Below are 26,703 nucleotides of genomic sequence, written 5' to 3' on the forward strand. Positions count from 1 at the left end.
GATAAATAAAAACTCTACTTTATCAAATAAAAAGTATTTTATTTGTTAATGGTACATGCATTACATTTAAACATGTTTTCTAATACCGTGATAAATTTACTTTTACAAATATTTAATTAAATGTGTACATAATACTACATTATATTATTCTATATCTTAAAATTCATAAGTGAATTATTGATATCAAAATTAATTGGAATATAAAAATAGGAATGATATTTTAAATTTCCCGCAATATCGAAATGGTAGTCACGTGCTTCATGTATATTCTACTGAGAAGCATAGTGATATATAAGTTGTGTGGTTCGTTGGTGAATAGTTGTGTTATATATTTTTGTTCGATATCTTAGACATTCTTTTGTAATTTAAACTACTTGTTTAACAATCAAAATATGAAATTATTAGTGAATTAACATCAATGTCTTTTTAAATTATGAAATAGTATAATAGTATATGTACATTATTTTCAAATTTTTAGTAAATAGTTTAAGTTTTTAGTGAATAATTTACTCATGTTAAAGTTCATTCAAATGCTGAGATTGAACTGCAGTGAATTTTAAGGTTAAATGCCGAACGATGAATTAAATCATTAATAATTTTTAACAAGTATTTAAAATTGAATAATGAAAATATAATAAATCGAAAGAAATATGTCCTCTGAGTCCTACAAAGTTCGGCAGGAGAATGAAATCGAGGTTTTGAAGGTACGTCATAATAAATAAATTGAATAAATAAATTGTTTATATTAATGCTGTACATTTTTTTTTTTACATCATAATCAAATATAGACACATTTATACAAAATTAATTAATGATTTTTTTGCGTAATTTAATTATAAATGAGGATTGAGATTCGTGTATACTATATCCATAAATTATTCGTAACGTATTCTTTTCAAAAATAGAAAAACTTTATAAAAAAAGTATATAATACATATAAATATGTATATGTATAATTCTTGTCACTGTATTATGTAAGTATATGTGACAATATCAATAAAATCCATTAAAATTAATATGATTACAAAGCAAATATGAAATCAAACTTTGATTTTAATAGTATGTACTACTCAAGTTTTGTTTATATTATTTTTATCATCCATGATCATTATTATTATTGTTAATGTTGTTATTATTATATAAAATATGACTTATTTAGTATTATTTATTGTTTAGTATAAATTATTATTTCAAGTATTTAGTAATAAATATAGCAGTAATACTTAATATTAATATTGATATTAAATATTAATATAAATATTTTAGTATAAGTATATAAGTTCTTTAGTATAATTTTTTTAATACATTATATAAAAATAAAAGTATCAGAATTTAACAGAAAGTTTGACTCTGCACTGCAATTTATTTGCACATGATTTGGTTCACATACAAAATTCCATTTTTGTTTAAAAAGATAGTTAAAAATAAAAATTAAATTAATTTTTAGCTCAAACTATGGTGTCAGAATACTGATGTTTAACACAGAAAATTTTTTGCGAAACTATTATTTTGCTAAATAAAAATAATTATGTTTGTAATATAGAATTAATTTTTTTTTTCTTTTAAATATTATTTTATTAAATGCAATTTTATTATAGTACATATGATTTCAGTTACCATACACTATTTGCTAAAATTGTGTTTAAATATTACATGATTTTACCTAGAATTGTATATTTTAATTGAATTATGTATGATAGTTCTTCATTTTTTAGAATTAAGTCAAAATTACATGTAATGAATGTCATATGAGAAGAAGAATATTACAAAAATTAAATATAAATAACGATCTAAGATGTATTTTTTAAATGCTATTCTTGAATTAGCATAAAAATCCATAATCTACTGATTTTTTAAAAATGTTATATTACTTCTAACGTTTTAACAATGTATCGATTTTATAGAGCATCTTTGGAGAAGAAATCCGTGATTTACGACCTGAGAAACGAAAATGGCAACCATTAAATTTAATAATCTCTTTGATGCCTCAAAAAAGTATGTCATTAACTGAAGCATACGCACAAATTGATTTACATGTAATATGCGCTGACAAATATCCTGATGAGTAAGTATAATTTTAATTATAAATATAACTTTTTAAAATTATATTCTGTGTTTATTTAATAATGTTCTTATCTTTATTTTGCAAACAAATTTAATGTCATTTTTTGTTTCATAACATACGTGAATCTTACAAAAGAACAATATATAATTGTAAATAAGGTTTTTGTAAAGGTCATTTGTTTGTATATATGAATGTAAATATGTATTAAATTCAATCTGTATAACTTGATGAGTTATATAATCTTTAATACAAGAACATTTTTTAACAAATTACTTGCAGAGTACCAAATATACAGTTAGAAAATAGCAAAGGTTTATCTCATCAACAAGTTGCAGTATTACATAATGATTTAGTGCAGCTGGCAAAACAATTACAGGGGGAAGTAATGATCTTTGATTTAGCACATCATGTTCAGATATATTTGCACGAGCACAATAAACCAAGCTATAGTAGCTTTTATGAAGAAATGGTTTCTCGACGTCAAAAAAAGATCGAAATTGAAAAACTAGAAAAACAGTTGAAGGAAGACAAGGAAAGACAGGTTAGATACGCATGTTTTATATGTATAAATATCATATTATAATAAAATGTATAAATAAGGTCATTGTTAAAGTTCAGTGTCTTACTGTTCAGTGTCTAAAATCACTGTATATAGTGCAATAATTTTTTTTTTTAGCAACACAAATTATAAATTATGTGAATTTGTGAATATAAATGAATTATTGCCCATAAAGGATGTTTGATTTGCCAATTTTATAAAAATATTTAATTTTAGATTATATATTTATAGGTTTTTTTTTATAAATTTTAAATCAATTTCGTGGTATAATTGATGAAACGAATAAAATATATTCTGTAATTACTATATTTATTATCAGGAATTTCTGAAATATTCCTTTTTTTATAATTGTGAATTATTGTATGACTGTAGGAAATCTTCACTAATCCCTAAGTGATGTTCACTAGTAATTTGTATTATGTTATAAAAATTTAGATTATTCAATTTTATGTATTTTTTTTTTTTTTATAGAAATTAGTAATAAAATTAAATCAAAAAATTCCAAAATCAAATAATTTATTAAAACATAAATTTTGTACATAAAGAGTTGCACATTAATAAAATGAGCAAATTATTATTAAAATCTATTATTCAAATATAGATAACCAACTACTATATTGATACTTATTATTATTGAATAAATTGAGGAGAAAATGATTATTTGACAGTTATTGATATAGTCTTCATTGTTGTTTTGAAAAGGTACAAGATAAAATAACAAGGAATAATGAGGAATAAAGAAAAAGATAAAATAAATCCATAATTTGAGTTGGCTGTATACAAAAAATTAAAATTTTTGTATTTTTCATAAACCTAGGAAGCCACCGAAAGACATGTCAGACGTCAAGGATAGTGGTTCTATAAACTGATACAGAAGACAAACCAAAACTCGAAGAAAATTCTGCCCCGTTACCAAATTTTCGACCATCAAATCCAGTCAGGTATCGTTGATAAGCAATCAGAAATACAATAGATTCCATATAATTGATTGTGAAACCGATCTGCTTGTAATTACTGTGAAAAGTACTTATAAGTAAACTTAACAGTTACAAAATACAATTTTTATAAGTTCATGATAAAATCCATGATTGTGATGCTTATAAGATATATATCACTATCGATCATTTTAATAATTTACATTTAAAATATTATCAATAATATTCCATTTAAAAAATTCTAACATGACCTTCGCAGGATGTTTTAAAGTTATTACGAGATCAAACATCGCCATATATGCTCTTCTATATTTTATAGCTTTTATCTGAAACATTTTTTGATATCATTCATATGTCTCGAAATATTTTGCTGTTCACAGATAAACTGTATTTATATTTTTAATTTATTTTCTCATATAAAGGTCTTCCTTCCCCTCGAAGTTAAATGAAAAATTAATTCATAAAATAATTGAAGAAATATTAAGATAGCTACTATATTTGCTGAATTATTTTAGGAATAAATTATGTGCAATAAAATTTGGAAAACTTAATTCCTATTATAATTAAAATTGTCTTATTCGAAAAAAATGGCAGATCAAACATCCTTAAAATATTGTCTATTTATGTAGACAATTCAAACCATTTATCTTCAGTTTTTTTTTTAATTAATATTTATTTATCCAAGCTACAATTTTTTTAAGTTACTATTCTACAAATATAATTTATTTATTTATTCATATTATTATTAAACAGTTTAGAGATATATCTGTTTCAATTTGGATATTATGTCCATAAAAAATTGCAGATATTGCAGGATGAAATTCAAAAAAGACAAGAAGCTTTAAAAGAAGCTGAACGGAGAGAATATAATGAACAAACAAACGATGCATCTCAGTCAATACCATCTTCTTCATCTCCAGAGAAATCACAATTTTTATGCAAACATAAAGGCACAAAATTATTAAACTTCGATTATCAGAAAGGTATATAATTTATTGTATTCGTATTCTGTTTTAACAGGGAAAATAACTAAAAAGTTTAAGATTTGGTAGCTTAAAATTTAATTTTGATGACATAGTTATATTGTTATGATACCGAAAAAAATTTATATAGAATATTCCATTTGAATTTTTACACGTAATCTTAACAATTATTCATTATTCGAAAAAGTATTTGAAATAAAATTTGTTCTATTCCGGTTCTGAAATCTCAAAGTCACTTCCACTTTTTTAAATAGAATCACATATTTTTTTATGCATTAATTGTACAGCTTGACACTTTTTTAAAAAAAATATTAATCTATGTATATCGAAAAATTATTGGTTTAGGAGGAATATTTCCCAGGATTATTTCCCGAGCGATATCAAATTTTGAGAGGTTGGAGGGAAGGGAGAAAATCCCAAATATAAAATTTTAGTGTGCAAATTTTGAATAAACTTTTTTCCTGTAATAACTTAGGCTATTATTAAAGTCTATCAGTAAAAATATGTCTATAATTGTGCATCTATGCCGTTGTGTATTATCAGCGCATACGACAATCGGCTGTAAATCGGCCAAATATAATACTATAACACATAGCTCAAATCTATCTCTTATCTTGTATTTAAAGTGTGTATGTGTTATGCAATGATGCAAATGTGTCGGCCATATCATGCTTGGGACTGTGTACAGAGAAGCAGGATTTAATGTATTAGTATCAGTAATGTATTAATAGTTTCTTATAAATGCCTTGGAAACTAGATAATTTCATTTTTTTTTTTTTTTTTTTTTTGAAAGGAAAAAAGTTGTTCAAAATGTCGATTACATATTTAAAAATCATCGAAATCGGTGAGAAAATAATATTTCTTAAGAACTTAAGAACTTAAGTAGCACAGCCTCGAAGCTTTAAATTCAAAGCTTCATAAATCTGAGACATAGTTTTAAAACACAGCCTTTAAAATTCACAATTTTATATTTGTCCATAAAAACGAAACATTTCCATTGCCTTAAAACTTCTGCATAAAACTTATGTATTTGAAAAAATTAAATTTTACTTTTTTTGTAATGTATAATAACTTTTCTAGGTGAACGACAAGTGTACAGAGGAAAATGTATGGGACATAGTACTAAGGGATCAATTGTTTATGCAAGTGTAGATATGATAACTGGGGAATTGTTTGTAATTAGTGAATGGACATTAAAAGTGAATAATAAAACTGAAGAAAATAATATTCAGCATATTATGAAACAAGTAGGAAGTTTAGAACAAGAATTAAATCATTTACATAAATTACATCATCCAAATCTTGTTCATTATTTAAGCATGAAATACCTGCAAGAGGAGGAAAATGTACTTATTTATGTTCTTCAAGAATTTGTGGTAAGAGGTATCTGATAATATTTAATTACAATTCAGACCAAAAACTTATGACTTAGCTAAATATATAAAGTACATTCTTTCATATAAATTTTACTAATTATTAAGTTATATAAGTTAAATTTCACATATTTAAATAAACTTAAGTTTATTCTACAGTTACTTTGACATTTCAATATTTACAATAAAGAACATTTATTTTGAAGTTTAGAAAAATTGTTAAATTTATAAAAGAATTTTATGCATTAATAATATAAACTTTTTAAAAAACGCATATGGAAACGCATTTAGCATGTATATATAATTATTGAATTTTAGGCAGGCACAAGTTGTTCCATTTTTTTATTGGAAAACATCCCTGTAAATATCGATTTCCTTCGATATTTAGCAAATGGTATTCTCTCTGCTTTAAAATATCTCCATGAGAATAATGTTGTACACAAGGATCTACGGGATTCTAGTGTCTATATTGATAACACAGGAGTAATTAGAATATCAGATTATTCTTTAAATAAAAGATTATCTGATATTTATCAGACATATACAACGATTAATCCTGAGCCAAATTTTCCAAGTATACAAGGCAGAAGTGGAAAAAAAGCAGATATTTATCGTTTTGGTGTTCTTATATTTTCTTTATTAAAAGGAACCATAGTTTCTGGAGATAAAATTGATCCAACAAAAATTGTACAGGTATGTTTCTTTACACATAAATAAAATATAAATGATAAATTTGTAGGGAATCAATTTTTTTTAATCCTTTCAGCCTAATCTTCAAGATTTCTTGTTAAAATGTCTTAAAAAAGATGAAAGAAAACGTTGGTCAGCTGAACAGCTATTAGAGCATTCTTTCATAAAAACACCATTAATCCATATATCATTACTAAATTTACCAAATTTACCACAAGAAGATGAAGAAAAGAAACATCAACCAGAAGAACTTGATACAGATATTAGACAATATGTATCATCGTTAGGTGGTCATTCAAGAATTGCAAATGAATTCGAAATTCTTGAATGGCTTGGTAAAGGTGCTTTTGGTGATGTTCTAAAAGTGAAAAATAAGCTGGATGGTGGAATTTATGCTATTAAGAGAATAAAACTGAATCCAAAAAATAAACAACTTAATAAAAAAATTACAAGAGAAGTGAAATTGTTATCTCGAATGAATCATGAAAATGTAGTACGATATTACAATTCGTGGATAGAAAGTGCTGTAATAACTGATACAGTAGAAGAACAAGAATCCAGGACATCTTCCGAAAGAAAGAGTTCAGAACCGGTTACTGTAATTGTTTTATATATATATATATATATATATATATTTGAATTTCAAATTTAATCATTTGAATTTTATTTTATTTCCTACTTTCATTTTCTGAACATTGAAATACTCTATATTTTTTTCATTTTTAAATAATAACATGATGTTCAAGATTTAATTTCATAACTTAAATTTGCAACTACCTACAGTTTTTTAATTCACAGAAATTATTAAAATGCAAAAGTTCTTTTGTTTATTTATCTTCCTGTTGAATCGATTTTTTTTTTAATAAAAAATATTTCAATTAATTTATTATAGTTATAGTGTAATATCTATGTATATCTAAATTGTAAGCAAAAAATTTTGGGAAAGAGTGAGAAAAAAAATTAAATTTAAAATTAATCAATTTCAAACCGTTTATAAATTACAATAATTGAGACGCGCTATCTTTTTCATATTTTAACATTTTAAGTTAAATAATATTGTCTTTCTAACTTTTTTCTAATTTAATCTGTGATTCTTAAAGAATCAAAATTTAGCTATTACTTTGTAATTATTTTAAATATTTATTTAATAAAAAATTATTTATAAATAATTATTGAAAATAATATAAAATATCTGTTCTGATTTCAAAATTTAAAAACATTTATTTCTATACATTATCAAGTAAAGAAATAGAATCAGAAATAGAAATTTAAGATACATAGAAATTTAAAATACATGATGTATAATGATATATAAAGTTATTTTTATATACGTAGTTATTTTAATGTCAAATACAATTATTAAATTATAATAATTTTGTGAATAATTTTTCTTCTAATTTATAATTATGCTTTAGAATTTAGGAACAGATGATATTGAAAAATTTGCATCACCTGAGCTTGAATGGAATGTTTCATACAAATCTCGAACAACTAACAGCGATGAAGATAACAGTGATGCATCAAGCGACACTGACAGTGATGAAGATGTTGCATTTTTGTAAGAGTTTAATTTTTAAATTTTTAAAATAATAAATTATAAATTTTTCTTTCTTCTTAAACAAAATTACAAATATTGGTCTTTTTGGTGATGTCTTCTTAAAACAGTCTAAAACAATTTAGATACCAAGTATTAAAAAATTAAAAATAATAAACATATATGAATTAATTTCCTTTAAATTATATATGTTTTCAAAAATTAAAAAATCGTACAATTAATTTATTAGAATAAAAAACAAAAAAATTATGTATTGGAGCATAATTGTATATGTATATGTATATGTATGCATAATTTTTATAAATAAAAACTTCAAAATTAAGTATCTTAAAATATTCACAATATATATCAAATTTTTCAGAGTGCACGATTTGTTGCAAGTGGATTTCTCCGATAGTATAGAGTTTGAAAGAGATCCAAACCAAGCATCTGCATCAAATACAAAAACCGATGAAAGTGAAAAGACGATTGAATCAAAAGAAACGGTCCAAGAAATTCAGTTTATGTATATTCAAATGGAATTCTGTGAAAAGAGTACTTTGCGGACGGCGATTGATCGTGGACTTTACGAAGATCAAGAAAGAGTATGGAGACTATTTCGAGAAATTGTGGAAGGTTTAGAGCATATTCATAAACAAGGAATGATACATAGAGATTTGAAACCAGTAAATATATTTTTGGATAGTAACGACCATGTAAAAATCGGAGATTTTGGCCTAGCAACTACAAATATACTTTCATCCTTGGCACAAACCGTAGAAACCGATAAAGAATCTCAAGGTCTTGAAAAAGGTAAGTGTTGTGCAAAATTAAAAGATTTTTATCCTATAATAACTGATTGAATTTACAAAATGTTATTAATAACTTTATATTAAAATGAGATTAAGTAAATTGTCATATATATATATATATATATATATATATATATATATATATATATATATATATATATATATATATATCTATATATATATATATATTGTCATAATTTTTTTTTACAAAGTTGAAGTATCGACAATTTTTTACTATTAGTGATACAGTTATGCTCTTCATTGTATGTATTATTATTTTGTAAATATATCCATCTATAATATATTATGTGTCTCAGGCACTGCTTCCTTCGCAACCGAAGATGTTGAGTCTCTAACAGGACAAGTAGGCACGGCACTTTATGTAGCTCCAGAACTTACAACAAAAGCAGCGAAAGCTATTTACAATCAAAAGGTCGATATTTACAGCCTTGGAATAATATTGTTTGAAATGTGTTACAAACCTCCAACTACAGGAATGGAACGAATTAAAATTTTAGCTAATTTACGAATGAGAGAAATTGTACTTCCACAAGAATTACAGGCTGATATGCCACTAGTTCATATCTTACGGTATGTAGTAAATATAAATTAGAATAAATTAATCTAAAATATGTGAAAATTAATTCTCAATTATTTACGTACTATTTTTATATATTATATGTTATAAAACTATAATTATAACTTAATTAGTTTTTAAAAAAGTAATTATGACTTTTTATTTTATTTCAATTTCTTTGTTTTATTACTAAAATTTTTCTATATTTTTTACTATTTAATTTATTATGTCTAATTTGTTTGTTTATATTTAAATCAACAAACCAATTAATAAAATTTAACAAACTATTCAATAATTCAATTTCTTCGCTCATCTTAATTGATCTATAATCGGTGACTATATATTTCTTTTATTAGCAATTAATCGTTAATTATTAGAATTAACCATTTATGTGATATTTTTTCTTTATTACATAAAATCTATTTTAATATTTCGAAATATTACAAAATATTATTATATTTATTATATTTAATTTATTTTAAAAATTTTAAAAATAAATATACTTATATCAATAATATGAATATTATCGATCCTTAAATAAATTAATCGTACTATTAAATTAATTACAGGTGGTTATTAAATCATGATCCTAGCCAACGGCCCACTGCTCAGGAACTTCTTTCTTCGGAATATTTGCCTTCTGCACAACTTGAAGAGACGGAATTACAAGAAATGATTCGACACACGCTTTCCTATAATCAAAGCAAAGCATATAAATATTTGATTTCATGCTGTTTTATGCAAAAACTTAGTCCTGCAGAAGATATTACTTTCGATATGAATTTTCCTATTAAGAAACATATCAACTCTATTACTTGGAAAAAGCACGAAGAAGTAGTAAAAGGCAAAATAATTGAAGTTTTTCAAAGACATGGAGGTGTTTATTTAGGGACTCCACTTTTCGTACCAAAGTCGGATCAGTTTTGTAGTTTCTCACCTTCTGCTGTAAAATTAATGACTCGTAATGGAAACATTGTTTGTATACCTCACGATTTACGCGCTACATTTGCAAGATACATTGTATGGAACAATGTGTCGCACATTAGAAGATATGCTATTGAAAAGGTCTTCAGAGAAAAAAAGGTATGACTATTTTATTAAATTGATTGTAAAATTATTCTATGTGGGATGTAAAAAAATTTAATATTTTAAAAATCAACCAATAATTGAATTAATTATGTAACGTTAAAAATTAATATCATATATTTTAATATTAATAATAATATATTATTTATTGTTATATTAATAAATTAATATTTAAGATATAAGTTAATAAATTTCTTGGCATATTGTATATTTCATATTATATGTATATAGGCGTTAGGTTTTCATCCCAGAGAACTTTATGAGTGTGCATTTGATATAATAAGTCCTACTCCTGGTAATCTTTTAATGGAAGCTGAATCGGTATATATTGTTTGGGAAATTATCAACGAATTACCTTCATTGCAAGAACGAAATTTCATTATCCGTCTAAATCACACTTCTTTATTACAAGCTGTATTAATGTATTGTGGAATTGATAAAGAAAAATATCAAGATATTTATTCAATTCTTCGAGATGCACGTGATAAAAAACTTACGAAGTTTCAAATACAGACGCATTTAATAAGTTTATGTTTAACTGATCAAGCTATGGAGACGTTATTTAATTTGTTTGAAACTGAAAGTTCTGTTGCTAAAATTCATAGTATTTTAAAAACAATTACACGAAGAAAAGGAAATGCTGCTGCTTTAGCTAAAAAAGGACTAGAAGAAATTGATTTGGTTATGAAGAATATTGAAGCACTTGGTGTAAAGGTAAAATGCTAAACTAATTATATTTCAAGTAAATAACTGAAATAATTATTTCTGATTAAAAAAATTTTTTTATCATATATGTCATTCTATAGTTTTTATTATAAAAATAAATTACTACATTATATTAATATACTATATTATACTATAAGGTATAATAAAACTTAAATTTTCTCAACAGTGGCCAATATTGGTAGTACCTCTTCTAGTACACAATATTAATCAACATAGTGGTATAATTTATCAAATTACTCATGAGATCACACCTAAAAAGAAAGGTGGAGAAGTAATAGCAGCAGGAGGTCGTTACGATAAAATGCTTTGTTCTTTTAAAAATATTCTCGAACGTACAGGAATGGCCAATAAAGAAATTAAGCATTATGGCACCGGAATTAGTATTTCATTAGAGAAACTTGTTTCTGCAGTTTCGGAAACTTCAGGATCTTTAGAATGTAAAAACGGAATCGACATTGCCATGTCTTGTATGGGCAATTATCATCGAGTAAAAGAGATGATTGATCTTTTAAAAGAATTATGGTTTTTTGAACTCAAAGTTACAATTATAGATTTAATTTCCCTCGAAGAGATCCTTGAATATTGTCGAGAAAATTTAATCAATCATGTTATTCTTTTAAAAAGCGAAGAAAAAGGAAGTGTAATAATTCAAAGTTGGGAACGTGATAGATTTCAAGAAAAAAAAATGAATAATCAAGAAGTAGCAGACTTTTTCCAAAGATTAGATAGCTCTTTGTCTGGTCTAAGTAAATCCGAGAACAAAATAGCAACTGAAAATTTTTTGAGTACCAGCAATCCAATCAATGTCAATATTAATTTTATTTTATCTGAAAAGGAGAAACTTTCTAGTGGTTCTAGAAGAAGTTTGAAAAATTCTATAATTGCACAGATGTCTACATATCTCCAGAGGATTTCATCTAAAATTCCGATTGAAATATTGGCAGTATTTTTACAAATGAGTGTAATAAGAACGATAATAAGTTTTTTGGAAATTGACGAAGGAGATGAAGATTTTCTAAAGAGTATACAAGTTATTATAGACAAGTAAGTTATTATTTATTAATTATTTAGTTATTTATAAAATGATATCAAAAATGAAATTTAAAAAAAAATTATGGAATTATTTTAATTTTGAAAAATTTTGTACTAAAAAGATTTGTGCCTGTAGATTGAATATTGTTTCTGTATATAAAAAATAGATATATATAATAGATAAGATTTTTTGAATTGCTTCTATTAACAAAAATTTATTTATTTGAATGTTTCTTAGACATTCAAGATATAAGAAGTATATAAAAGAGATATGTGAAGAAATGCAAGAACTAAGGAACGAAAAACAAAAACCTGTATTAATATTGTATAGTTTAAGTGATAATAAATATATGACTCTTTTATAAATATTTTTCTACAAAAGGTTTATAAAAACATAAAATTTCATGAAAAAATATGTAATAAAAATTGTCACTTAATTTGTAATAAAATAAATATTTCTTTTTTACTTGAATTGAAAAATCTTTCCAAACCTTCCTTTGTATGCGATATAAAAATATAAATTATTCAAATATCAATTTATGAAGTATTTCTTTAAACAGTCATGTTTGATAATGTCCATAATCATTTTAAACGTTTACTAACTATTTATTAGTGATTTTGAAAATTAAAAATTAAATAAAAATAATTATATGATATTTATTCACAGATATTATGGAAATATCTTCCTTATTTTTATCCTTTTTAAACACATCAATTTAACATTTATATCAAGAAATTAAGTGAATTTCCTTTTTAAATCCTAAAAAAGTTATTAGAGAAAAGTAAAAATAAACATTTTAAAATAAATTTGTCCAATTTACTCTATTCAACTTTTTTCTCTTCATTTTTATTATTACAAAAAACATTTAACATTTACCATTGATTGTACACACATATATCATAATCATGAATATTATCATTATGTATTATGTAAACATTGTTTTTTGCAAAATTATAGGTTATGCTGTAAAAGAATACACAAAGTAATAAGTGTGGTAAAAAATTTAAGAAATATTTCAATAAATGAAGAATCATGTTGTGTGAAAGACTATCTTTCAATATATTTTAGTCATTATGTATTATAAAATTACATCTAAATATGGCGTCTAGTATCAGCTGTTCATTTGATACAAATCAGCTGTGTTTGGCGTTAAACAACTAAGATAATAAACATACGTAGTAGATGTTTGCTGACTTCCTGCTCCATTATAGTACCCATAAGGTATGAATTTAACGATTAAACATCATTACATTATATTATTTTATGAAAATCGATTTTTATAGATATAAACCATAAGGATAAAAAAATGGATGTAGTGACAAAAGAGTTGCTTGTACCTACAAAGTATATAAAAGTAATAGATGGTAGAATTTGTTTAACTATCCACAGAAACTGGCTAAACAATTTAGTTAATATAGGACCAATTTCTTTTATCTACCATGAACGATTAAGTGAAGATGAAATTGCAGCTCATCCTACACTTGAAGATCTGGGTCCAGATTGGATAAGAATATATGTTAAAGTATGTTACTTTTTATTAATTCAAATATGTATAACTACATATTTTTGTATAATTATATGTGAAATATTATTAACACCAACTATAATAATATTATTAATATTATTAATTTTTTTAAAAATTGCCTGTTATCTATAAATACAATAATATATGTTAATTATAATACAATATTATTACCTATGATGAAAAAGTACCTTTTAATATTATTAAACATATAAATAATGGTTATTATAATTTATAGGTTTATGAAAAACAACATAAATATGCTGTTCCACTGCCAAGAGGAAGGAATATAAATGGAAATACTCATGCAGATCTGACATATTCACAATTAATGCACTATGTTGCAGAAACTAATTATCGAAATTTATGGAAAGAATGTTACAAAAAATATTACAGTATGCCTTTAATTATTTATTGGAAAACTTAATTGATTTATGTTTCTTTGGTTTCATGTGTATATACATACATTAACTTGTTTATACATATAGGTCCATGGAATTGCATAGAACATAAAGAACAATACAATATAACTGCTAATGTAAGTGATACATGGATTATGCAAGAAGTATTACAGAAAATGTATGGTTGTACTTTAGTACAAGTACAAAATGGATCAGTGGTATCAGTATTGCCTGGTATATCAACTGAAGTACATTGTAATCTCCTACCAATATTATTTGCTATTGAAACTACATCTGCTTTTCTAACATTACATGAACAAACTGCAGAATATTCTCTCCGCGAGTAAGATATATTATATATTATTTCAATTTGCATTTCTTATTAATTTTTTAATTATTTATATGTTAATTATTACTTTTAAAGGTGTGTAATGTACAGTCCTGCTGCTTTAAATATGAGTCATGGAAAACCATTGTTTTTAATATATCAGTTATTACAATTATCTAGAGACTTACATGATCGGGGTTTAGTATTAGGTGAAATTACTCTTAGTGATATATTACTTATGGATAATTTTACTATACAGGTTAATATCCAAATTTTTTATAAATATTTTTTATTAATTCAATTTTCTATTGAAATTATAACTACTTTCCCAGATTTTATTATTAGGTGTTACCAAAAGTAAGTGACAATGTATACATAAAACCTGAAAATGAACATTCCAAAGTTTCTAGTCAAGAAATTAAGACAAAAAATTTTAATGGATGTAGAAAAAATTTCGAAATAATTCCATCAAATTCTACATTACAAGAAAATTCTAAATTTGGAATGAATGAAAATATTGAACAATTATGTGAAATGTGGGTGTATAATTGTATTAGCAATTATGATTATTTAACTGCATTGAATAATTTGGCTGGTAGAAGATATGGTGATCCAAGTTGTCATCATGTTATGCCTTGGGTCACAGATTTTACATCAAGATGTGGTGGTAATTGGAGAGATTTAACAAAATCCAAATTTCGATTAAACAAAGGCGACAGACAATTAGATTTAACGTTTGATTCGCAGTCAAGTGAAGTATGTATTTAATAACATTTGCAAATTAAATTATTTGGTATAATTAATCGACTATAATTTTTGTAATGTTTTGTAATGTATTTTTAAGGTAGGACATCACGTATCAGATGTATTATCAGAAATTACATACTACGTTTATCTTTCTCGTCGCTATAATAAATCTGTCCTCTGTAAGTATGTACGACCGCAATGGGTACCAGGAGAGTATCCTGCATCGATACAGAGATTACATGATTGGAGTCCAGATGAATGCATACCACAATTTTTTTCTGACCCCAAAGTTTTTAAGGCAAGATAAAACCAATAAATTCGATGATTTATGAAATACTTATTGTAATAAATTTAACGTGATTGTAATTTAAAAATTACAGTCCATTCATGAAGATTTACCAGATTTAGAAATTCCTGGGTGGGCTACATCTCCAGAAGATTTTATTGAAAGACACAGAGAGGCTTTAGAAAGTTTTCACGTTTCTGAAAGATTACATCATTGGATAGATTTAACTTTTGGTTACAAGTAACTATAGTTTCTAACATCATAAAATGTATTAATATTATTATTATTATTATTTTACATTGCAGATTATCTGGTTCAGCAGCAGTAAAATCTAAAAACGTTTGTTTACAACTTGTTGACAATCACACTAGTTTAACTAATTCTGGTATTGTTCAACTATTTACACAACCACATCCTCAAAAAATTATACCTTCACCTTATTGGTGTAAAATTCCACCTCGACTACGTTTATCTTTCTTAATCAATAAGTATAGTATGTTTAATATAAAATTTTCTTTAAAGTATTTTTATTTTTTTTTTTTAATTAATCAAATAATTTATTATAGGAAATGATCAGTCTGGTAATAGAACGAGTGATGATGAAGGTCACAGTTCTGGATTTGAAGAAGAAGAATTACCAGCATCAATTATAAATGTATCAAGATCGTCTCCTTTGGTTTTAAGTCGATTGTTAAGTCGTTCTCGAGGTTCTTTACTTGCTTCTGAAGACAATGCTAAGCAAGATAAATCTACAAGTCAGACGATAATTCTTCCAAAAGATTATAATCCTGTTGCAGCTATTATGCATGTAGAAACCATGCATGCATTTGTGAATAAAGTAAGCTCTCAAGTTTATAAACCACAATTTGAATTACACGAATCATTTACAAACTATAAACAAATTGTGGCTAGTGGACGTATTAAGGAACAACAAATACTCGGTTGTTTAATTGTGGAAATATTTTTATCTAATAAATTTCGAGCAACGTGGAATGTCGAAAAAGTAACATTTGCAAAAAGACTTGCTACATGCTTAAATATCTTGAAGACATCAGCTGATAGTTTACCTAAATGTGTAAGAAATGCTGTTGCTTTATTGCTTCAAGTTGATATTATACCAAACAGTTACAATATTGATAACATAGAAGTACGTACTAATATAAATAATTATTATGATAAATATTGGTTGTTCTTAATTTATTAATGTCTCTATATTGTATTAGTTTATTGTATATTTTATTAAATTATATGTATATATTTATAATATTTTGATTACTTCAAATATATAACTATTAAAAATATATAATACTACGTAATTTTTCAGGTAACTGATATGCGTTTTCGTTATCCAACTATTACACACATGGGTTTACCGCCTCCATCTGCACACCAATTTTTACAGCCAATACTTTCTGGAAGTTTGTTCCCATTTTCCAAGTATTATAAATATTTATTTAATATTGTAGAAATGTTACAAGAGTATAATAGTTTAGTTCGTGAATTGAATTTTATAATGAAGTCTGAAGATGATATAGATTTTACATTTAAGACAAAAATAATATTCCTTTGTAAAATCAGTGAATGTAAAGTTAAAGCAATTGCAAGGGAATTAGAGCATTTATTATACCATACTGGAATTGCAAGGGAAGCATATTTAGAATTAATAATGCCTCATATACAACAAATAATGGAAGAACCTTATAGTGCTGTTTTAGCTGCTTGGCATTTATTTGACCCTATTGCTAAGTAAGTTATTTGTAAATTATAAAATTTTTCTTACATGTTTGAGAATATTTTAATATTTAATATAAAAGGAGCATATTTTTTAAGCACACATGATATTTTTCCAGAGCATTAGGTCCTCGAGATACTGTACAAACATTCCTTCTATCAGTTATGAAGTTATATGAAAATGGTTCTTTTATGGATAACTTTCCTCATGCTGATATTCTTCCTTCAGGATTAATAGCAAAATTTAAAACTACACGTTTATATCATAGAAATTTCTTGCTTAAACTTATGGTAAGATTGGGTTTACGACGATTTTTGGAAAATTTTATTGCGCCTCTTGTAGAAGCAGTTGGAGGATATAGAGATTATATGCAAGGATCTTCAACATACACTCATAAAACTGGCAATCTTAAGTAAGAAAAGTACAATTATATTACAGTAAAATGACTAATAAAAATTAAATTGAGAAACAATTTTTTTCTATTCAGAAAATAAATATTTTTTTAAGTATTACTTTTGTAGAACATTTTCATTTTCATTTTCATTTTCATTTTCATTTTCACTTTCACTTTCACTTTCACTTTCACTTTCACTTTCACTTTCATTTTTATTTTCATTTTCATTTTCATTTTCATTTTCATTTAATTCTATTTTTAATTTATTTTCAGAAATAACTAAATTGATATAATATTTATTAGTTATTATGAATACTTTTAAAAATAAGTTTATTTCTTTTCACAGGAGTTGTGATTTAAGTGGAATGTGTAATGAAGGAGAAGGGATCTTGTCTCCTTTGGACGAGGATTTTTCTGTAGATTCAGATCATAATATTGTTTTATCACCTGGACCTGTAACTAGTGACTATACACGTGATATAAATTCAACTGACAATGATACCGAAGGTAGACGATTACAAATTTGTTTATAATTTAAATTAATTAAAAAATTAAGAAAATTTTTAAGTATTTTTCCTATTGCAGAAGTGTTCACAATGGAAGCAGAAGAAAGTTCTTGGATATCTCTAAATTCTGCTACGACATATGATATTGATTTAAATGTTGATCTGAGTTTGAACTTGACTGACGATTCAAATGAAGACGGAAGTAAAATTTCGCCATTAAAATCCGTTAAATCGCCAACAATTCCTATACCAAAAACATCCTATTCTTCTAGTAAATCTTTAACGGAGTTTAGCAATATTGGTTGTCATGTTGGAAGTAGGACTTCTAATGATGAATTTACTTATGGTGGATTTAGCCATTCTACTAATACGTCTGAGGAAATGTATACCATAGGAACTGAAGAACAAAATTCTGTAACATTACAAACAGATGATACTAAATCTAGCACTGCAGAATATGAAAGTATCCAACTAGATCATACTTATCAAAAATCTACATCAAATGAGTGTACAACTTCTGAAATGAGTGCTGAGTCTATTATCTGGTTATCTCATCGACTTGGTCCTGTACTTACTGCTCGATATTTATCTCGAAACTTGTTGAGAATGCTTACGTTATGTTATACTGGAAAAGAAAATTTAACAATAACCAATGATACCTCTTTATCAATCGAAGGTATTTCTTGGAACAAAAAAGTTTTACTTGGTGATCGTAATGCCAACAAAGTTTTGGAATGCCTCGCAGCTATTGCAGGTTATTTTATTTGTATAAAAAAAGGAATGCAATTATTAATTAAAATTTTAAAAATGTAACTAATTTAAATATTTTTATAGGCCTATATGGAGAACAAATTATAGTATTGCAGTATTTTGCACACATGGTAGAACTTCTAGCGCTTTGTAAAAGAAAATTAACACAAAATTTGGAAGGAGGGCTTATTTCATGTTTGACCCTTTTAAATTATATCACACCATATCTTAGTGATGCAGTATTGATGGATGTACTTCATGTATGATTATATCTTATAAGTTTTTTTTTAATACTGGTTACTATACATTTAACAGGATTCATTTTATATTCTAGGAACCAATCGTAAAAGCAATATTGTATCCTACAGTTCGTATATTATCATCTACAAGATTTACTTTTCCTAATGGTACTATTGCACGTTCAATAATGGCCGAAAAATGTTTAGAAACCTTGTTTATGTTCAGTTTACGACTGGGTAGCGTTATTACAAAAAATCATCTTGCTGTACCTATTCAACGATTTTTTTTAGCATTTGATAAATCATTTAATCAAGATGTTACAGAAAATGTTAAGGATGAAATTAGCCAAAAAACAATAAGTGAGCATTTTACAAGGTACATATTAAATATTTTAATATTATTATAAACATAGCATTGATGTTCTGTTTTAATCATGTTTTAATATAACAATAATATATAGATATATGTATTTACTTAGGATAAAAGTTTTAAATGAAAATAATAGAGATACTCTTCAAACAAATTTTAATCAGGATATTGCCGATTCTTATTCTCCACCAGTTGTAGAAAATATGGATGCCTCTGATTCTCAAAAAAATAAGGTAACTGAAGATATTATTAGTAATTATTTTTTTACTATTGAATTATTACTGTTATATTTCCTATTATTAAATAATTAGATTTTGATATATATTTAGGCACTTGAAGAATTAAAAACTGTATTTACAACAGAATTTGCTCATAAAACGTATATGCTCTTCTATAAATGTATTGATACTGAAGTGATGGAACAAATACTTAAGAATCATGAACACATACGTAATTTGTGTCATAAATATGAACAAGAAACAAAAATAATTTCTAACATTGGTATGTTCTATTATATTTATTTTTATATCTTTTTTCTTACTGTTTCTATACTTTAAAATCTTTTACTTCAGATCTTTAACTCAATATATTTTTTAATTCTTTTAAAGATGATAACAAGTATAATACATCATATAATAATTATAATATGACAGAAAATACAGAATTAACAAGTAGTGATACGGCTAATTTTGAAAATATATCAGTTGTGGGAAATAGATTTGCTATGCAAAAGAATGATGGAGATCATGTTACTTCAGAAAATGTAATATCTAATCGTGAAACAAGCTGTTCTCTGTCAAGTGGGAGACAGTTACGAGGAAATTGGTTGGCATATTGGGAACATGAAATTGGAAGATCAGAAAAAGATACAGCATTTAATATAAAACAAATAAAACTTCAAACTTTTAGCGGTCACACTAATAGCGTTAGATGCCTATATGTATTAGATAATGAGAATAGTTTTATGAGTGGCGGAAGAGATAAAACTGTGAAATTGTGGAGTTTAAGAAGTCAGGTAAAATTATAAATGTGATAAATCAATTTCAAATATATAAGTTAATTCTAAAATCATGAAATCTAGAATGAAAATGATATGTGAAAATAAATTAAATGGAATAAAAACTTCTTTTATGTGGATTCGAACATGATTTGATACAAATGAAAGTAACGATGATAAACTGAATGCAAATAAATAAATGGTTGCTATTTACATTATATACATACTGAATGTTTAAATTCAATTTTTTTTTAAATGAATTTCTATATGAAAAAATTTCATTTTATATTTCTAGTTATACTACGACTTTAGAATCATTTTATACAAGTAACTAAAAAAACATAAACTTTTTGTAATAAAATGAATTTTGAAAAAAAAATGGAAACAAGAGAAATTAAAATAAAAAATTTATATTATTAGATTTAAAAATGTATATAAATAAAAAGAGCTTAAATTTAAGTAAAATATTTTTTCAATAGGGGGATGGAAACACTATCTCATCTTGCCAGTATACTTATACTGGACATAAAAAGTCAATTCTTGCACTTACATTCCTAGAATCTTTGCGATATGTAGTTACCTGTGATGGTACAATTCATTGCTGGGATCCTTTTATGGGTTCGCTTCTTGGGTGCCCAGAGAGCTCACGTCCAGTTCCTGTAAATACTTTAGCTGCAAGCCCTCCTCCATGTACAACTTTACTTGTGGGTACAACAGATATTACGCTGAGAGTTATTGACTGTAGAACATTTCAATATGTAAATGAAATGAAAGTATGTGCTATCATATTAGACATTATTGTTATTGCGAGCTATTTAATGAAATAATAATTTTTTTCTTTTTTTTTTCTATCAGGTATCTGTAAATCCAACAGGTTTGATCAGATGTATTGCAGTAGCACCTAGTGGTTATTGGGTAGCATTAGGTCAAGCATCAGGTTTTCTAACAATTTTAGATATTCGTACTGGTCTTATTATTGCATCTTGGAAAGGTCATGAATGTGAAGTATGTTATCTTTCTAAAACATTCAATTACCATAGAAATATTTAATATAGAATTACTTAATTGCTCTTTTTTTAGATATTACAATTAGAGGCAATTAATGAAACTACATTAATTAGTTCTTCATTAGATGAAACTATTGCTGTATGGAGTGCACTAGATGGAAAACTCAAATTTCATATGAAGTAAAGTATTATTTTTTGTTTTTCTATATTCTATATTTATTATTTATAATTAAAAAAATTATATAAAACTATCATATCGAACTATATTTTTGAATAACAAAATAAATGTCATATTTTGAACTTTTAGGGGCTCTACAGAACCAGTTCATTGCATGACTACATATGAACAAGAATTAGTTATAGGAACAACAGCAAATCGGATAGGAGCTTTTACATCTATAGAAACAACAGCTTCATTTTCATCATCAAAATTAAAATCTGATACTTTCAAAGGTCTCCTTACCACAATGGCGGTTCTTCCTCTTAATAGATTATTGCTATTAGGTGCAGATAATGGGGGAATAACGTTAATTTGTTAAACACTATATATACATATGATTTTTAATTATATGTGTGTATAGATTTAATAATTTAAATATACAATTTTAAAATTTCATTTAAAATAATTATGTCCATTCATTATTACAAAAAATAATAGATATAGTACACTATATACAAAATTAAATAATTTTATTTTTTGTAAAATAGTATAAGGTAAAACTCTTATACATAGGTCATATCTGTCCTTGTTCCAATTACTTTTAAAGCAAGTTCAGGAGACATTTTATAAATACCAACATCTGCTAGTATTTTGTTTGTAGCAATTTCATCTTCGTTGTGGAGAGCTTCACCAAGTAACATTGCTGAACCTAACATAATATTTAACAAAATACATGCTTCTTTAATCCTAAAATAAAAAATTTAGACAATTAGGTATACAAAATACATATTACACATATCAAAACATGAAACAAATTTTAGAATTAAAATTTCACTATAATTTAATGAATTAATAATTTGTCAAATTTGATTAATTATTAAAAAATTTTAACAAACTGTTTTTACACAAAAAATTTGTATACTGAAATATTTTGTATATTCTCCCTATTTGTTACTTACAAAGGAAAATATGATTCTGGTTTACTAATATATAAGCCAAATAATGGAAACAAATTTCTGAAAATGTCATATTGTAGTTGTTCAGCTCCACCCATGTTAAAATGATTTACTAGAACAACTTCTTCTAAAAGAAACTGTAAAAGAAACATTTGTATAAATATTTAATATGATGTTTATTTTTAAAATAATTTTGTAATTTATACTTGATCGAATTGTGAAGCTAAATTTTTCCAAGCCTGCTGAAATAATGGTAAAGCAAGTGTATTGTGCAATAGATTAAGTTGTGTTGCTAATTCTTGAAACATAGAATAGCCACTTGGTGTCACAGATAATGAAACCACTTCTTTAGTAGATTGCATTGCAAACCATCTGTAAAAAATATGGTTTAAATTTTATAATTATAGATAATGTAATATTTAATATTTATGTATATTTATATACAAATCATGTATATGATTAATTTTATTTAAAATTATACTTTAAAGAAATGTATTACTTGTTTTAATTATTTTTTATTTTTACTTTCATCAATCCTTATTAACATGTGTAATGTGATACATATAATAATTAAAATTCAATCATATTTTTATTTAACATAAATTTAAAAAATCGAAAGTATTTAATTATACATTCTAATTTCTAAAAAGTTGCTTAAAATTTAAAAAAATGATTATTATATTTTGAATTATATTTTTATTCTTTTTAAATGAAATAAATTATAATTTTTTATTACTAACTTATTGCATTTGTTAATAAACTTATTTTTATTGTCAATATAAAAAACTATATATATATAAATAAATTTTTTCAATTTTTTTTTATTTCATACATAAATATTAAACTATTATCTACATAATAATATGTAATTTAATATTAAACATCCATACTTATCTGTTCTATATGGTCTGCTTTTTGCTTTCACATCTAAAGCTACAGAATCACTAATTTCATTTATTAATTTCTTTTCTAATCTTCTTAAAAGAGCAACAGCTTCATCAAATACAGAACCTTCAACTTCTCCTACATTTTTAGTAATATCATTTCCTTTTAACATAGCAGTTTCAGCTGCCTCAAATTGTTGTTTAAAAAAATATAATTGTAAAAAGTGCTGGAAATTAAGCATTAAATAACATATCTGCAATACTTAATGTCCTTTATGCATAAAATATTTACCACTGTTACACCCCACTCTTCTAAAACAGTTGCCACATAATGTAATGTATTCAGAATACGTGGCATTAGAGATGTTAAAGGATCTTCATAATTTTCATGTAATAATTGAAGCAATCTTACTCTCCAGTCATCAATTAATTCCAATTGTAGCTCAAGAAATTGCAACCTATTTTATATTATTAAGTAATTATTTATAATTAATTAATGATTTATCTATTTTAATTATTTATTTAATATAGTGTCAATTTTTAATAAAATAAAATCTTATATAATTTATTTACCTGTGTCCTGGTTGAGGTAAATGCTTATACCTATCAGAAATTGTAGTAAGAAGTGTTAGAAAAGCATCTGCACATTCAGTTACTTTCATGTCATCAGTATCAGAACTTGGTAATTTTTCCCAAGCTGTATTTGAACTCAAAATGGCATCCATTTTTTCGGTTGCATCTAATAATTTAATATGAATGGAATCTTTATTAAAATTAATTTATTAAAAAGTTTATTTATATTTCATATTAGATTGTAATATATTTAAAAAACTGAATTGAAACTAATTTAATTAAAAATATTTTGTAAGCTTACACTTCTTTTCCATATTAATCCATTTTACAAATATGTGAGCTTGTGTAAGTACAAAAACAGTAGCTGGTTGAGTTGAAGGATAAAATAAGGTCTCTCTCAATTCTCGTTCAAAACCTAAAGCTTCATCAACTAAATGAGCAAATAGAGCATCATCATACTGTACTATTGATAATTCAGAATGAAGTTTCTCAACTGCTAATTGTATTAAAGCTCGCATGAACTCTACCTATTGCAACAGAATAATAGATACAAAATTTTATTTTATGTTTCAATATACAAATAACAATACAAACAACGTATATTTAATTGTATGTTACCTTCATGTCTACATGATCAAAACCTATTGAATTTGCAGCAGGTTGTACGTTTTTCTGTACCCATTGAACATGATCTTTAATCCATGTTAATATTTGAGTGAAAAACCATTCAGGTTTATCTTGCCGATTTGTTAACTTAGAACCTGTGAAGTGATATATAAATCTTTGTCTAAGTGGCCTTATCAACAGTGAAATTGGTAAACTCACAGGAGTAAAGTCAGTTAATAACACTGATGTTACCACACACTTTGCAGATTCTTCACTATATTCATTCAATCAAAGATGAAATATATTTATTATAATAAGATATATAAAATTAATAAAATATAAATATAAATATATTTCATGAAACATAAAATTTAATTTTTTTAAGGATACGGTAACTGTAAATGTAACAAATATTCTGTAAGTATCTTAAATTTTGTTAATGTCTCTGGCATGGGAGTATGTAATGTATTTGTATTACTACCACAAAAAGGCCATTTTAATGTTTTCAGTATATCATTATATTCTCTAAAAGATATTATTATGTATAATTGTCATATATATGTATGTACATATCACATTAATTATATATAAAAGTATATAAAAGAAAAATATACTTAGACAATTTATCCTTTATAAGATTATGCCAAAAGTGAAGAGTTTCTTTAACATAATTTTGGAGATAATGACAAGTTGATGGTCTTAATTGACAACTAATATTTGTAAGATCTACATATAAGGAGATGGTTGATTCATCATTACCATTTGTTAAAGACACTTGGATTTCATCGCTAAAATCATAATCTTCTGAGACTGAAGATAATTATAAAATAAGTAATAATTTACCTGATGTCCTCAACATATTTAATAAAATTCAAATATGATAGAGATTTATCCAAATAACTTATAACATCAATAATTTTTTGCATTTCTTGCAAGCTTTTATCATTTTCTTGCATTGTTTCTTGTATGTCACTTCTAAACTCTGAAGAACTTTTCTCCAATTGTTGAAATTCAATACTTATCTGTTCAACACTTTCTATAACTGCTTTTACTTTTGACGGAGCTTCAGTCGATGCCATAGACAACTAAAAATTTAAGAGATGTTCAAAAATTTTTCTTATGCCTGATTGTGAAGATATAGGAGTAATACATGTAATATTTTTGACAGAATCCTAACAGAATAATACATTCTCAAATACATACCGACTCCTCAATTTTACTTTTCTGTTCATTAAGAGATTGGTGAAACTCGTATATTTTATTAAGGCCTTTTAAATCGCTCCCCAATTCCGTATTGAATTTTTGTATAATTGTTTTCTTTGCATCTATCATAATGCTACAGTAGATATTTTATAATATGTACGTCAAAAATTTGACAGTTTAAGTTTAAGGTTATGGTGCTGAATTTTGTGACACGTGTGAATGTGTTATTATACCGTGGAATGACCAATAGTAAGTCTCCGTAGTTTACTATTTTCATTTATATAATTACTTAGTTTTAGAAATATGCAGATGTAATTAATATTTTTGTAAAAATGAACGGAGAGAATTAGAAAATAGAAATTTTTATTTTTTCTTCTAATTTATGCAACATATTTTCGTATCGTACGAAATGCGCGCGCAATAATTTTAATTTTAGGAAAGATTACAGCGCTAATCGGCAAAATTTCGCAATTTTCAAATATAATCGATGTTTCTTGTAATCGATCTAATCGATCTAACAATGTAACGTAAACCGTCAGTTTTAAGCGGGAAACATAGCGGAAAGGAGCACGCTTCGTCTGTAAAGAACAAAGTGTTATTCAGGAGAACTGTACGGAAAAAAGTATCATCCAAAAGATCTCAGGTAAAAATATAAATCAACAGTTGTTA

General features: G+C 25.2%; 3 protein-coding genes across 6 annotated transcripts; 2 read left to right on the forward strand and 1 right to left on the reverse strand.

The window, feature by feature from the left end:
- Window positions 1-396: 396 nt before the first annotated feature.
- On the forward strand, window positions 397-12,738 carry LOC122529514 (eIF-2-alpha kinase GCN2). Of its 3 annotated transcripts, XM_043655717.1 has the most exons (14): window positions 397-704; window positions 1,905-2,065; window positions 2,345-2,606; window positions 4,365-4,542; window positions 5,623-5,918; window positions 6,234-6,608; window positions 6,682-7,203; window positions 8,021-8,163; window positions 8,522-8,952; window positions 9,269-9,542; window positions 10,098-10,611; window positions 10,846-11,328; window positions 11,507-12,384; window positions 12,611-12,738. In XM_043655717.1, exons 1-14 carry the CDS (start codon window positions 651-653, stop codon window positions 12,735-12,737), a joined length of 4,698 nt encoding a protein of 1,565 aa, XP_043511652.1. In that variant the 5' UTR covers window positions 397-650; the 3' UTR covers window position 12,738. The 3 variants fall into 3 exon arrangements, with proteins under 3 accessions (XP_043511652.1, XP_043511654.1, XP_043511653.1); XM_043655719.1 differs by lacking the exons at window positions 397-704; window positions 1,905-2,065; window positions 2,345-2,606; window positions 4,365-4,542 and adding an exon at window positions 3,446-3,565; XM_043655718.1 differs by lacking the exons at window positions 397-704; window positions 1,905-2,065; window positions 2,345-2,606; window positions 4,365-4,542 and adding an exon at window positions 5,221-5,386.
- Window positions 12,739-13,328: 590 nt separating this feature from the next.
- LOC122529519 (WD repeat-containing protein 81) lies at window positions 13,329-22,559 on the forward strand. Its single transcript, XM_043655723.1, has 23 exons — window positions 13,329-13,594; window positions 13,657-13,895; window positions 14,134-14,290; window positions 14,384-14,639; window positions 14,721-14,883; window positions 14,970-15,380; window positions 15,469-15,669; window positions 15,752-15,897; window positions 15,963-16,150; window positions 16,224-16,804; window positions 16,982-17,403; window positions 17,508-17,801; window positions 18,130-18,290; window positions 18,369-19,043; window positions 19,124-19,299; window positions 19,374-19,654; window positions 19,758-19,881; window positions 19,978-20,149; window positions 20,257-20,663; window positions 21,125-21,418; window positions 21,501-21,650; window positions 21,726-21,832; window positions 21,960-22,559. The coding sequence occupies exons 2-23, from the start codon at window positions 13,680-13,682 to the stop codon at window positions 22,189-22,191; spliced, it is 5,814 nt and encodes a 1,937-aa protein (XP_043511658.1). The 5' UTR covers window positions 13,329-13,594; window positions 13,657-13,679; the 3' UTR covers window positions 22,192-22,559.
- LOC122529520 (RAD50-interacting protein 1) lies at window positions 22,288-26,376 on the reverse strand. 2 transcript variants are annotated; one of them, XM_043655724.1, is made up of 12 exons: window positions 26,035-26,376; window positions 25,675-25,916; window positions 25,446-25,619; window positions 25,222-25,356; window positions 24,844-25,105; window positions 24,527-24,752; window positions 24,226-24,391; window positions 23,945-24,110; window positions 23,659-23,879; window positions 22,975-23,140; window positions 22,772-22,905; window positions 22,288-22,559 (listed from the first exon to the last, which is right to left on the reverse strand). In XM_043655724.1, exons 1-12 carry the CDS (start codon window positions 26,161-26,163, stop codon window positions 22,376-22,378), a joined length of 2,205 nt encoding a protein of 734 aa, XP_043511659.1. In that variant the 5' UTR covers window positions 26,164-26,376; the 3' UTR covers window positions 22,288-22,375. The 2 variants fall into 2 exon arrangements, with proteins under 2 accessions (XP_043511659.1, XP_043511660.1); XM_043655725.1 differs by lacking the exon at window positions 26,035-26,376 and having other exon boundaries at window positions 25,446-25,635; window positions 25,675-25,832.
- Window positions 26,377-26,703: the final 327 nt, after the last annotated feature.

Source organism: Frieseomelitta varia, unplaced genomic scaffold, assembly GCF_011392965.1.
Source record: "Frieseomelitta varia isolate USP_RPSP 00005682 unplaced genomic scaffold, Fvar_1.2 scaffold_291, whole genome shotgun sequence".
In the NCBI taxonomy this organism is placed as follows: domain Eukaryota; kingdom Metazoa; phylum Arthropoda; class Insecta; order Hymenoptera; family Apidae; genus Frieseomelitta; species Frieseomelitta varia.